The sequence below is a fragment of the Ctenopharyngodon idella genome, chromosome 10 (genome assembly GCF_019924925.1).
Source record: "Ctenopharyngodon idella isolate HZGC_01 chromosome 10, HZGC01, whole genome shotgun sequence".
NCBI classification, from domain to species: domain Eukaryota; kingdom Metazoa; phylum Chordata; class Actinopteri; order Cypriniformes; family Xenocyprididae; genus Ctenopharyngodon; species Ctenopharyngodon idella.
The window spans coordinates 26,760,646-26,774,862 of NC_067229.1; the positions used below are offsets into that span (position 1 = coordinate 26,760,646).

At 37.5% G+C, this 14,217-nt stretch overlaps 1 protein-coding gene across 3 annotated transcripts in view; it reads left to right on the forward strand.

The window, feature by feature from the left end:
• Positions 1-14,217, forward strand: part of LOC127521016 (ephrin type-A receptor 5) — a 77,769-nt gene that overhangs the window by 9,819 nt on the left and 53,733 nt on the right. For all 3 annotated transcript variants that reach the window (XM_051909852.1, XM_051909850.1, XM_051909851.1), the window contains exon 3: positions 9,531-10,194. In XM_051909852.1, coding sequence (XP_051765812.1) covers positions 9,531-10,194 — 664 coding nt within the window. The remainder of the gene's footprint in view (positions 1-9,530; positions 10,195-14,217) is intronic.

Here is a 14,217-nt window from a genome sequence, read left to right on the forward strand (position 1 = left end):
AGCAAGGTCTATAAAGACATGGATGAGCGAGTTTGGTGTGGAGGAACTTGACTGGCCTGCACAGAATCCTGTCCTCAACCCGATAGAACACCTTTGGGATGAATTAGAGCGGAGACTGAGAGACAGGCCTTTTCGTCCAACATCAGTGCCTGACCTCACAAATGCGCTTCTAGAAGAATGGTCAAAAATTCCCATAAACACACTCCTAAACCTTGTGGAAAGCCTTCCCAGAAGAGTTGAAGCTGAAGGAGTTAGTGTAAATAGCCTCTGCCAACAAGGCAGGCAATTTGCACTTGGTGTAATAAAGATACTCTGTATTTTAATAACAATCCAGTGAGATTTGTTCTTGCATGTCAAGCAAGCACATTTGAGCATGATAGTATGTACATTGTTTATATAATAATAAAAGCCTAAATTAAAGTGCCTCTATTTTAAAGGTTCCTAATTTTGTTTTGGAGGTCTCCTACAATAGTTTTACATACATCCAAGGTCAAAAAAAAATTCTCATAATATGTATTGCAGCATCGGCTCTTTTCTCACAGTGTCTGAAATTGTTCGATAAAGGATTCGGTCAGTCTTAACTGCTCTTTCCCAGAGCCTACTCTGCTCTGGTTGGTCAGATGACCCAGTCTGTTGTGATTGGTCTACTTTGCTCTGTATGCTCAGATGGCCCAGTTTGTTGTGATTGGTTTACTCTGCTCTGATTGGTCAGATGGCCCAATTTGTTTTGTTTAGTCTACTCTGCTCAGATTGGTCAGACGGCCTGGCTTTTTTGTGAATTAATCTGTTCATCATGTAAAGCAATCATGTCTCTTCATAAGACTTGGATTGAGATGCTTGACTGGTGTTATAGACTTTCAGTGGAGGGACAGAAATCTCTCAGATTTCATTAGAAATATTGTCATTTATGTTTCAAATATGATAAAATATGTTCCAATGGTTTGGAACAACACGAGAGTTAATAAATGATGACAGAATTTTCACTTTTGGGTGAACTATCCCTAAAGTTCAAAAATGAAAAGTTTGTCACCCTCGCTCTGGTGTCGTTCCAGACTTTCTTCAGTGAAACACAAGGGGTGTTTAGTGAACTGTTCATGCTAGTCTTTTCCATACAATGAAAGCATACAAGAGAACTTTGAAACAAATGTTCAGTATTCAGGCTAAATAACTTCAGTAGTTTATTTTTTCTTTGCACTAAATGCACCATCTGGTTTTAAGCTATCTTAAAGTCAAACCCAGTCTGTTAACCTCCCCTTGATTCATTGGCACTAATTGGATTTATTCCCTCACCCCAGAACTGGGCCAATGTCAGACCCAAGACTAAACTTCTAATACAATTACTTTTTTTTTTTTTTTTTTCATTTTACACAAGCAGCATTTGAGAAAGAGTTACAGTGGAACTCAGGCAAACAGAAGTTTACTTTACTATTTCATTTTGTCACTATTGTGACATTTGATGAGACATGTTAAACAATGAAACATGTTGAGCAAATATTCAAAGTTTTGAAGATATCTGTATACCCTGAGAGAAAGTTCAGAGGAGGGAAAGAAGAGGGAAATGCATTCTGTTATTAAAAATATTCTATCCACCTTTCAACGTAAGAGTGCGTGCTGCCATTTCTTAACTTATATTTGCGAGACTTCCAGTTATGTTAGTTGTACAATCAGTTAGCTATGCTACTTGATATTGCAAGCTGGTATTTGTTATGTTATTTTAATTTATTATCATAATTATAAATGCACTGGTTTGTCGTGCAAAACAAACAAAATGTTTACTGCACTTTGTTATTCTTTTTAGTTATTTACCCATAGAAGCTAATGAATATGAAGTCTCGGACATACACAGAAAATTAGTTTACTTCCACATTAAAAAAAAAAAAATAAATAAATAAAAATAAGGTGGACAGGTGATTCACCAAACCAAATGGCAAAAATAATAAACTTCCTTGTCTCGAAGTGGTCAGACAAGAACTTAGTCCCGCTCTAAACTCACGCTATTGGCTGAGCCATTGTTGCACTGGGAATGTTCAAATGAACAGAGAAATGCTTTGATAGCACTACAGAGCCACATTTTTCACTCAAAAATAAGTATACTGCCCCCTATGATACCTTGGACCAGGAATACTAACAGATTGCACTAACACTAGCGCTTTTATGGGATTGTAGTCTCACACTTTAGTAAATCTGGCCCCTTGTTTTTTTTTTTTTTTTTACCAAATTTTAAAATTGCATTGCATATACATCCTTCATTGAGAAGGCATTCCCATAATGCATTGCCACAATAGGAACAGTAGCAGTGTTGATTATAAATTGTATAATTATAATAAATGTATTTTATTCAGTACTAAACAGTATTAATAAAAATAGATCAATGTAGTTACAAATGCATTATGTTTCTTAATATTTGTGTGTTTTTATGCTTATTAGAGTATTACAGTGTTAGCTCAGCAACATGCTAACCCAAACTCTGTTAGAATTAATGAGTTGAGTCTTCATGGTAGTTGCGCTATTTGCATATTCCAGATCATCCACTTAAGAGGATTAATTTCATTTAGGATGCTGTCTTAAAAGCCAGCTGCCTATGTAGGCAATAGGCAGCAGGGCGGCTCGCTACGATTTGGCAACAGTGCGTTAAGAAAGTATGGAGACTATAAGGAAAAAAATATATATATTATTTTGATTAAAACATTTAAATCACATTAAGGAATTCATTTTCAGATTCATATTGTATATAACAATTTTTTTTTTTTTTTTACATTACATTTTTTCTACATTAACATGCACTACTAGGGCCACCAAATATGACAGTCTGATGTCCAGGTGTGCCATTTCAATCTTTGGCTTGAAATGATTCATGTTATCACTACACAGCTGTGACACGCATCCTCGTGCAATCTCCTTTTTCAATGTGTTTTTGTAATGAAGGCCTTTTAGAATTATCTATTCATCTTCATCCATGTGTCAGAATTGTTGTCGTCCCGGGGTGCCTGGTATTAGTAATGCATTTTCACATGAGAGCTTGAAACGAATATCCAAATGCCCTTGGATATCTGCATGATCCAAATTCGCACAGGCCCAGTTTCATTTCAAATGGCGGCTTTCCCTAAATTGCAGCTTTGCCAATGTAATTTACCAGATCATGGCCACAGTGACTCATATTGGAGAAATCTGTGACACACACTTTTCTGTATCATTGTGGTACTGATGCATCACCAAAGGGCTCTATAGCTGAATATGATCACCTCTGCTCGAGTAAAATTCAGATGGTAATATGGGCGTTTGGCTGACTGGAATGAAATTAAAATGTTCCATTATAGTATTACAGTGTTAGCGTAGCAACATGCTAACCCAAACTCTGTTAGAATTAATGAGTTGAGTCTTCATTTTAGTTGCGCTATTTGCATATTCCAAATCAGTCACTTAAAAGGTTTCATTTCAGTTAGGATGCTGTCTTAAAAGCCAGATTATATATTTAAAAAAAAAAAAAAGAAAAGGGAAGAGTAGTAATACTGTGGAACAGATTTATGGTCTAGCTTGTGCTTAAACTGAGAATATGAAATTGGATACAGCTCATGTCAGCATTTTATGTAAGATACAAAACAGTGTATATAAATAATTTCATGACAATATTTCGTTGAACATTGAATGAAAGAAGCAATGTGTATCTTTCTTAACTGGGTGACTACATGCTTTGAATGAATATTCATTGAACGGTTCATAATATCAATGAATTATTGAATGTGCTTTTCCTTAGCACAGACACTGATTTCCTAGCTAAAACCTTGTTAACATTTACCTATAACTGAACAATATTCTGAGCAGCATGTATTATACTGCATATTTTGATAAATGGACAGGGGGTTAGGGTTAGTTGCATGTATTTACACATAATATATAGTAATAACTATAGTAACTACATGTAACATACATGTACATGTAACGACGACACTATAAAATAAAGCATTACCGTGTTTCTTAAAAAAGCGCTTTGTAATAATGTCAAATTAAAAGTCTTACTTTAAAGTACATTTTAAATCAATATGTTTTAATAATATCTTGATGTGCTTTCCAGAAATACACCTAATTTGATGTGTTGACTAACATACTAAAGCACATGTAAAGTACTTGATTATAATTTTAACTGTAGTGTATTATTTGATATTACATTAAAGTTAAAATGTGTTAAATGTACTAAATTACAACTCCATACAAATGTGTAATTACAAATACATTTGTATTCATGACATACAGGTTTAATAATAATGGCATTGAAGTATGTTTTAGTTTACCATAAATGCTTGTAAGTACATTCAGCAGTAACTTTAACCATATTTCAAAGACAATTTTGAAATTGTCAATGTTGAACAAAACACATGGAACACAAAGCCAGGGAATATATATATATATATATGTATATATGTTTCGTGTGTTTTGTTAATTTGACTTTTAGTTTGCATTTTACTCTGTTTCTGTTACTTTACACTGTTCTGTGTGCCATTTGTTTTGTAGTCCTTTGTAGTTTTTTTAATTGATTAGTTCTTTGATTGTTCCCAGGTGTGTCTTGCTTGCCAATCGCCCCTTGTGTATACCCCAGTGTTTCTCATGTTGCTGGTCTGTTGTTCTGTAACATTAGCTGTTTCAGAGGAATGAGAGGATCCAGATGCAGCAAATATTTATTCAAACAAACATACTGTAATAAAAGTAAATCCATGCAGGCTGATAAAACTGATAAATCCAGACACGGGCAAGGAAGGCAAACAAAACTGACAACAAGCACATAACATCCATAGAAGGATAGCACCAGACGAGGAACTGAAGTCCTACTTAAGAGGGTCAGAAAAGCACTCTGAAGTTCAGCTAATTGAAAATTTAAACTATACTACATTTTCATTTTATTATAATTAACGTGCAATTAAGTGTCTGAAAACATTACATTCAGTTCGCACTTACAGGGATAGTTCACCCAAAAATGAAAATTATCCCATGGTTTACTCACCCTCAAGCTGTCCTACAGTAGGTGTATAAGACTATCTCCTTTCAGACGAACACAGTCGGAGATATATTTAAAAATATCCTTAGTCCTCCAAGGTTTATAATGGTTGTGAATGGCTGCCCAGATTTTGAAGACGAAAAAAATGCATCCATCCATAAAAAAAAAAAAAAGAATGAATCCATACGACTCCATGAGATTAATAAAGGCCTTCTGAAGTGAATCGATGCGTTTGTGTAAGACAAATATCCTTATTCAAAGCTTTCTAAAGTAAAATAACGAGCTTCTGGCACAACAGCCATACGCATTTGACATACGTCCAAAAAGCGCTAACTTCTGCGAAGTAGTACACAATGCCATGATGTTCTACGCGTTATAGCCTAGGACAGTGGTCGGCAATAGACCTTATGCGCTAGAGAAACAAGCGCGCCGCCATCTTTATAATATTGTCTTTGAACTTCCGTTTTTGTGGTAGCTCTGTATATTTCTATGGCATCGCTTTTGAAGAATAATTAGCTGGTGAAGTGGATTTACTTGTTGTAGAGTTTATTAAAGTTATTGTAAGCATTGTAATGTTTAAAGCAGATGTCTTAATAAATGTCAGTAGACCAAGAAGATTTTAAAACGAGCAGTTCATTCATAAATACGTAAGATTGCTGTGGAAATACAAACCGGAAGTCAAAAGACAACGAGCGCAGCGCTGAAAAGGGGCGGGGCTACATAAGGTCTATAGGCGGCCCACGGGCCAAAACTGGCACGCCAGCAATAATATCTGGCCCGTGCCCTGCAGCCAGATTATTTTGATAGTGGCTGGTTCTGAAATAGATCTTCGTCTCGTGGTATGGTATTATCACTGTGTTTACACCAGACGCAACTTTTTTCGTCAACAGCTAAAAGCTGTCTCTGTACTCTGAACTCGACAAACCGACCGTTGCAAAGCACTTGGACTACGCCAGAAACAGAACGGGGAATCTATTCACTGTCAGAAATGTGTTGTGACGATAGACAATATCACTGATTAAAATGGGTTCTATTATCTTTTGACGCGTCGCATCGCGCTTCTCGCGTCCGGTGTAGACACGGTGTTATATTCTTTGAAAACAGCGACAACTTCATTGCAGATAAGACACACCGGCTTTGCAGGGTAGGATGAATGCATAGTTGTCTTTCCATTCTTCTTTGTATGCCCTATTTTCGCTGTCAACTTTCTTCTTTAGACTCTTTGATAGTGCCATTTTCTCTCACCCGCTAACTAAAATGTTAACATCACACTGCACGCGACGTAATAGCGTACCTCCAGCACACAAACAATTTAAAATAAATGCAGTTTAGTACGTGAGGATCATAGACATAATTAATGTGTAGTACGTCATGGCATTGTGTACTACGTCGCGGAAGTTAACGCTTTTTGGACGTACGTCGAATGCGTATGGCTGTCGAGCCGGAAGTTCGTTATTTTACTTTATAAAGTAAAATAATACTTTATAAAGTCATTTTTTATGGATTTCAAAATCTGGGCAGCCATTCACAACCATTATAAACCTTGGAGGACTAAGGATATTTTTAAATATATCTCCGTTTGTGTTTATCTGAAAAAAGTCATATACACCTAGGATGGCTTGAAGGTGAGTAAATCATGGTATAATTTTCATTTTTAGGGGTGAACTCTCCCTTTAAGTAAATTATTTTATTTCCATCACTACTCTTTTTTAAAGTATGCTGAAATTTCCTTATTTTTCACAAGAGCATACTGCATAAATTGATTATGTATAGTATACTATTTCAAACAAAGTGACTAGAATGAGATAGAGGCCCTGTGCTTGATGTATTTAATACATTTTGAAGCAGTTATGACTTAATAAATTAGAAGCAAATTACTGCCAACATAGAACTTCATAATTTGTGCTCTTTCTAACAGTAAGTCCTACTGAAAGAGCCAGTGTGTTTTCAGTGTGTGAACTGCGAGACTCAACTATTAGCACATGCTGTATGACTCCCAGTGGTCCAGACTGCAGTTCTTCTACTGTCCACAAAGCTCACAATCGCTCATATTCAGAGAGTGTCAGGCAGAGGTAATATGAGGCCTCGGGAGGGTCTCTCTGGTCATTGACTGTGCTTTTGAAGAGCGCTGAAGGGCCGCTCAGGCCCTCAGGGTGCATTCCGAGGTCTTGCTTTGTTAACTGCCATGTTACAAGTCTCCTGACTGTGTAGATTATAGCTGGCAGATTGTTTTTCCAATCTCTCTGCCACCTGATGTATTGTTATTGAGCATCTCTATGGACAGCAAAACATACAGCCATATTTTGTTTGATGTGGTGATTGTGGTGTGTGAATGGATGCCACAATGTTCTTCAGAGGATGTTGTACAGTATTGTGTTACAATACAATTGCATAACAAGCCCTAACATACTCTTAATAATAAGTCCTCAGTACAGTGTTTAATGGAATTGAGCTGACTAACTTTACTAGCAGAATGATAATTATGTTTTTCGTTCTCTACTATGCCTTACTCTACTCTTACTCTAGAAATGTATTTTATGTATAGATTTTCTTGTTTTGCCCTTGTCCCAGAGCCAGACATTAGCTGAATTATTACATATAAAATCAACAAATATTAATAAATAGCAAAAATTAAGATTTGGTAATGTTTTGGTAAAGTCTCCTATGATCACCCAGGCTGCAATAATTTGATCAAAAATACAGTAATGTTGTAAAATATTATTACAATGTTCAATGTCACATGATCCTTCAGAAAACAAGTGAGGGTGTAAAAGGGAGTTTTAAGTCCACAGCGCTGAAAGTGCCCATACATGAAGAAACACCCTTAAAATCCAGTTCCACTTTTATTGCATCAACAACTGCATATATTTTAATATAATTCCCAGACTGCACTTGACCCAAATAACGTCAGAGTTCAGAGTCTACCATTTGTCATTTCATGATTCAGAGGGGAGAGTGCACCCTTTCCAGGCACAGTGCACCCTCAATGCACCCTTCTGCCGAGCACGAACATTGTCATCCAAATGTAGATCTGCAAATGTAGTCCACACTTCCGTGACGTAATGTTGCTTTGATTGTCATGTTGAAGTCTGTTGCAGAGCTCATCTCAGTGCCAGCTCGGCAAAAGTGTGAATCAAGGGCACATATCGGCCACAAAGGGACCTGTTAACTGTTAGCGTCCCTGTAGCAGGACACTTGGCACTCTTTTTTATTGCCTTTTTTTCCTATCACATATTATAATAAGGTAATAAGGTAAAATAATGATACCATAATTAGGTATCATTCGAAAGCTTAAATACTCAAAATTCATCCTGTGAAAACCGTTTTGAAATTAGACATTGTTACATTGGAAACAGTATTTTAAACTCTTTTAGCAGGCTTCTCCCTCTAGTAGTCAGTCTCATGTTTCAAATTTGACAAAAATTACTGCACTGTTTTATTATCTTTTTTTCTCCTAATCGTGACAAAACACATATAGTTGGAAAGGTCTAAGACTCAAGGTTCCATATTTGGCCATAATTTCCATTAATTATTCCATTTTTTTTATTTTTTTATTTTTTTTTTGGTGATAAAAGTGATATTGCTACAGAAATGTACAGTATTAATTTGAATGTGAATTTCACCCAGTGACTACTTTTGGTATAGCACCTAAACAAAACCTCATAAGAGAACTCAATTTTTGATATATCAACTTCAAATTTGGAACACAAACTTGGTAAGACATGTGGCTTTGATTTTATAGCAATCTTAGAGTCCAGGTTATTTTCTATAAATTCTGGGTTATACTTTATTTTACAGTGTCCTTAAGCTATTATAAACAATTTTTTGACCTATTAATCAGTTCCAAAAAGAAATACAAAACCTGTCCTAATTGAAAGAAAACAAGTTGGAAAAAAAAAAAAAAAAAGATTTAATCCAATATTTGGTGATAATATAGCATAACAAGAGATTAATAAACTATTTTTGTTGGCCTGGAATATCACAAGTGTAACAAGGTGGTTAAAAAATTATCCCCAAAATTTTGGGAAGTAATTATAACCGAGCAAAGTCAGTAAGTTTTAGTCCAATGTGTTAACATTAACTAACATGTTCGGGAAAAAGAAAATCCTCTCCGGGTCAAAATGACCCGAACACAACACAAGGGTTAAGTACTGAGTAATATTAATTAACAACATGTACTTACTACAGGGTTAGGGTTTGGTTTAGGGTCAGTTGCATGTAATTATGCATAATTTACTGTTATTACTAAGGTACGTGTAACGTGTAACAAGGACACTAAAATAAAGTGATACCAAATTTTTTATAAAATAATAATAAAAAAATGTTTTTTAGTACAGTACATTTGCTTTACAGTAAACTTTTCTATAACTTTTTTACACTGTCATTTTTGAAGTGATTTTACTTTCAATCTTAGGTCTGTATTCCAAACCAATCATGAAGTACAACCATTTAAGTTTGAATAGTGCATTTACACGTCTATGCTCAAAAAGGGGGGTGACAGTTAACAGGTTAATCTGCTTTTTCTCTCCTTGTGTTTTAGTGGGAAGAAATCGGAGAGGTGGACGAGAACTATGCACCCATTCACACGTACCAGGTGTGTAAAGTGATGGAGCACAATCAGAACAACTGGTTGCAGACGAACTGGATATTAACCCAAGGTGCCCAGCGAGTGTTTGTGGAGCTCAAGTTCACTCTACGGGACTGCAACAGTCTCCCTGGAGGTCTGGGCACGTGCAAGGAGACTTTCAATGTCTACTATTATGAAACCAACGACGAGGAGAGAAGGAATATTCGGGAAAGCCAGTATACAAAAATCGACACCATCGCGGCTGACGAGAGCTTTACAGAGCTTGATCTCGGAGACAGGGTCATGAAGCTAAACACGGAAGTTAGGGATGTGGGTCCGTTGACCAAGAAAGGCTTCTACCTGGCTTTCCAAGACCTAGGCGCATGTATCGCTCTCGTGTCCGTCCGTGTCTTCTACAAAAAGTGTCCTTTTGTTGTCAGGAATTTGGCCCTCTTCCCGGATACTATAACCGGGGCAGATTCCTCCCAGCTTCTGGAGGTGCCAGGGACCTGCGTCAACAACTCGGTGGCTGATGAACTTCCCAGAATGCATTGCAGTGCCGAGGGGGAGTGGCTGGTGCCCATTGGGAGGTGCATGTGCCAGGCAGGCCATGAGGAAGTTAATGGCTCCTGTCAAGGTTGGTGAACATCTTCATTATTATGCAAATGCAAGCGCTGCCGATGCCGTACATGTGTGACATATTCCCCTTGAACTGCATCTCTGAATGTCACAGACGCTGATGAGAACCTGACCTCTTTGTGTGGCGTGGGTAGACTGTGACATTCATTTCACAATCTAGTGATTTTACGGTTTTAATTTCTCATGTATTATGTCAGGCGGAGTTTATATTTAAGATGTTCATAATGGTAGTGTGTATATTTACCATAATGGTAACATGTATACTGCAAGTATTTAATATAATTTCTCAGAATGCTTAGAAGGATTTACGTGACTCAGCAGTGAGAGGCGGCGTTAAACATGCAGGAAACAGAAGAAGTGGGATGGTAGAGTAACAGCTGTCAGAAGGTATAAGAATTACAGGCAAATTATTCACTGACTAGAATAAGACAATTAACCTAACTTGATAGTAGCCCACTTCATACCAGACATTGTTGTGTCTATTATCATTATTTTTTTTTTCAATTACACCATTTACTTATACTGCAACAAACTTGAGATAGTCTAGTTTGAAAGTTATGTGAAGTTTGAGCAAAATGTTTGTGCTTCACAAATAATAACTTTTAGGTTTTAGGTTTTAGGTAGGTTCAAAGTGTTCCAGGAAACAGCATACTCAAACCATAATGGATCAGTCTGTATAAGTGTCTTAGAAAACATTTTCACTCTTTAACTATAGAAATGATGGCCATTCTTTGAGTATAAGTGAAATTGTTGCCATGCTGAAATGGCAAGAAAAAAATACGGAAGCTCATGTACTGTACAGTGCTAAGATGTAAATGAAAGAGTGCATTGTTTGGAAAGCTGTGTGTATATAAACAGCTAATAAATACCATAAAATGAATGAAAAAAAAAAAAAAGTTAAATGGGGGTTGGGGGGTTACTTTTAAAACAACAATTAAAAACTCAATAACAAAATTAAGTAAAAGCAGGAAGCAATGAAAATTGGATTTTTTAATCAATCAATCAATCAATAAAACTGAAACACTGAATGTGCTAATGTGCTCCACAATATGAATGTAAATTAAATCAAATACAGACATTTGATAGTTAGACAGACAGAGATGCACTGTGAAATAAATTGGAGTCTTGTTTAGTTAATCCAAGCTGCCTCAATATTAGCTGTCAATGGGCAAGAAGAGTGGCCAATGAGTTATACACCGATTAGGCATAACATTATGACCACTGACAGGTGAAGTGAATCACACTGATTATCTCTTCATCACGGCACCTGTTAGTGGGCAGGATATATTAGGCAGCAAGTGAACATTTTGTCCTCAAAGTTGATGTCTTTGAAGCAGGAAAAATGGGCAAGCGTAAGGATTTGAGCGAGTTTGACAAGGGCCAAATTGTGATGGCTAGACGACTGGGTCAGAACATCTTCAAAACTGCAGCTCTTATGTGGTGTTCCCGGTCTGCAGTGGTCAGTATCTATCAAAAGTGGTCCGAGGAAGGAACAGTGGTGAACCGGCAACAGGGTCATGGGCGGCCAAGGCTCATCGATGCACGTGAGGAGCAAAGGCTGGCCCGTGCGGTCCAATCCAACAGACGAGCTGTAGCTCAAATTGCTAAAGAAGTTAATGCTGGTTCTGGTAGAAAGGTGTCAGAATACACAGTGCATCACAGTTTGTTGCGTATGGGGCTGCATAGCCTGACCCCTGTCCACTGCCGAAAGCACCAACAGTGGACACGTGAGAATCAGAACTGGACCACAGAGCAATGGAAGAAGGTGGCCTGGTCTGATGAATCACGTTTTCTTTTACATCACGTGGATGGAGTGTCGCTTACCTGGGGAAAACATGGCACCAGGATGCACTATGGGAAGAAGGCAAGCCAGCAGAGGCAGTGTGATGCTTTGGGCAATGTTCTGCTGGGAAATCTTGGGTCCTGCCATCCATGTAGATGTTACTTTGACACGTACCACCTACCTAAGCATTATTACAGACCATGTACACCCTTTCATGGAAATGGTATTCCCTGGTGGCTGTGGCCTCTTTCAGCAGGATAATGCGCCCTGCCACGAAGCAAAAATGGTTCAGGAATGGTTTGAGGAGCACAACATCGAGTTTGAGGTGTTGACTTGGCCTCCAAATTCCCCAAATCTCAATCCAATCGAGCATCTGTGGGATGTGCTGAACAAACAAGTCCGATCCATGGTGGCCCCACATTGCAACTTACAGGACTTAAAGGATCTGCTGCTAACATCCTGGTGCCAGATACCACAGCATACCTTCAGGGGTCTAGAGGAGTCCATGCCTCAATGGGTCAGGGCTGTTTTGGCAGCAAAAGGGGGACCAGCACAATATGAGGAAGGTGGTCATAATGTTATGCCTGATCGGTGTATAATGCCAGTATGACTTAAAAAATTAAAATAATAATAATAACAAGTAAAGTGTACATAAACGTGTACATAAACATTCTGCATTTACAAAAAAAAAAAAAAAAAAAAAAAAAAAACCTTAACGGTCTTTCACTGATAGCCAGTCTTTTTTTCTCTTTAGTAGCAGTTTTCCTAAATTGTTTAGATGCTGTGCAAAACATTTCATGTTGCTCTCAAAGAGTGCATTCTTCTAAATACATTAACCTTTCTGTTCATAAGTTGGTAAATATATGCAGCATTCTGACTTTGGTTTCTGTAGCAACCACAGTCAGTCTTTGATCGTCAACAGTATTAAAATTTAAAGTGATTCATCATTTAGCAAGTTAAGTTGCAGGACGATGAAAGTACTGTTGATTTTCATTCCTTGTGAACTATGCGTTTGCTTTCTCTAACATCTTTCTTGAGATGCAAACACAGGGGTAGCAGATCTTACGGTGTCTCGTTTCATCTCAGAAACTGAAATTCTACAGGAAATGTTGTTTCACAGACCATGTCATTCATCTTTAATTTTTCTAGTCTTCAGTTAGCTTATGGCTTAATCAGCCTTGGTTAGATCTTTGTTAGTAAATAATGACTTACATTTCAAGCTGTTCCTCAGACAAACCTATCATATTACTTCAGAAGTCTTGCAATAGAATGCACAATGCACAAATTGTATGGACTACGATACTTTAATGCTGTTTTTGGAGCTTGAAAGCCATGAGATCACTATGAGATGTTGTTGTATGGAAAAGAGCGATGTAAAAATTCTCGTTCTTCTTCCTTTTTCTGTCTTACTGAATATATATGGTTTATACAACAAATGGTTAAACAGTAAAAAATAATTCAAATTTTGAGTTAGATTACCATTTAATCATTACCCTTCCAGTTATACATGACGTGCTGTTTTATCTGTAGTTTAAGTCTTAGTTATGAGGGCTTTACCCAACCCCCATCCACACCACTGGAGCCTAGAGGATATAATGATGGCTTGGATGGAAAAGACAGGAAGTGATAGAGGGGTCCACGCTCCAGTGCTGGAGGAGGGCAGTGTGTCCTGTGAATGAAACAGCGCCTTCATCCTCTTCCTCCTCTCCTCAGATTGCTTCCTTTGTCTGCTGCCAGAGTTGGCGCTTTGCGATAAGGATTCTTTTTTGAGAGCAGTGTAATATTTCTTTGCGAATTAATTTCCATTGAGCTGTCCTGAGGGAATGTCCGGTGCTTCTGCAATGTAAGCTTTAGAGGGAGTTGGTTTTTGTGCAGTTGGCCAGGTTGCCAAGCAGACCAGGCGACAAAGTATCGGAAATGCTTTCAGTGCTTTTGTCTGGAGGACGGGCTGCAATTCAGTAGACATAATTGTACAATGAGTATTCGGAGCTGTGGGTGTGGATGTGCAGTGCTGTTTCTATTCAGATGTTTTCTGCAAGCAATTATAAAATTAATGTAAACATGACAGTCACCTGAGATAAAGAGGAAAGGGATTGTCTGGCTCTTTAGGGAGACACACTGAATACATTCAGCTTGTCAAATAAACAAGGACATTTTATCAGAACAGAAAAGAAATAATGCAGAGGTTGATGGCTTAGAGGAGAATTTGTTCCTCTTGCAAATAGAATAGAATAGAAT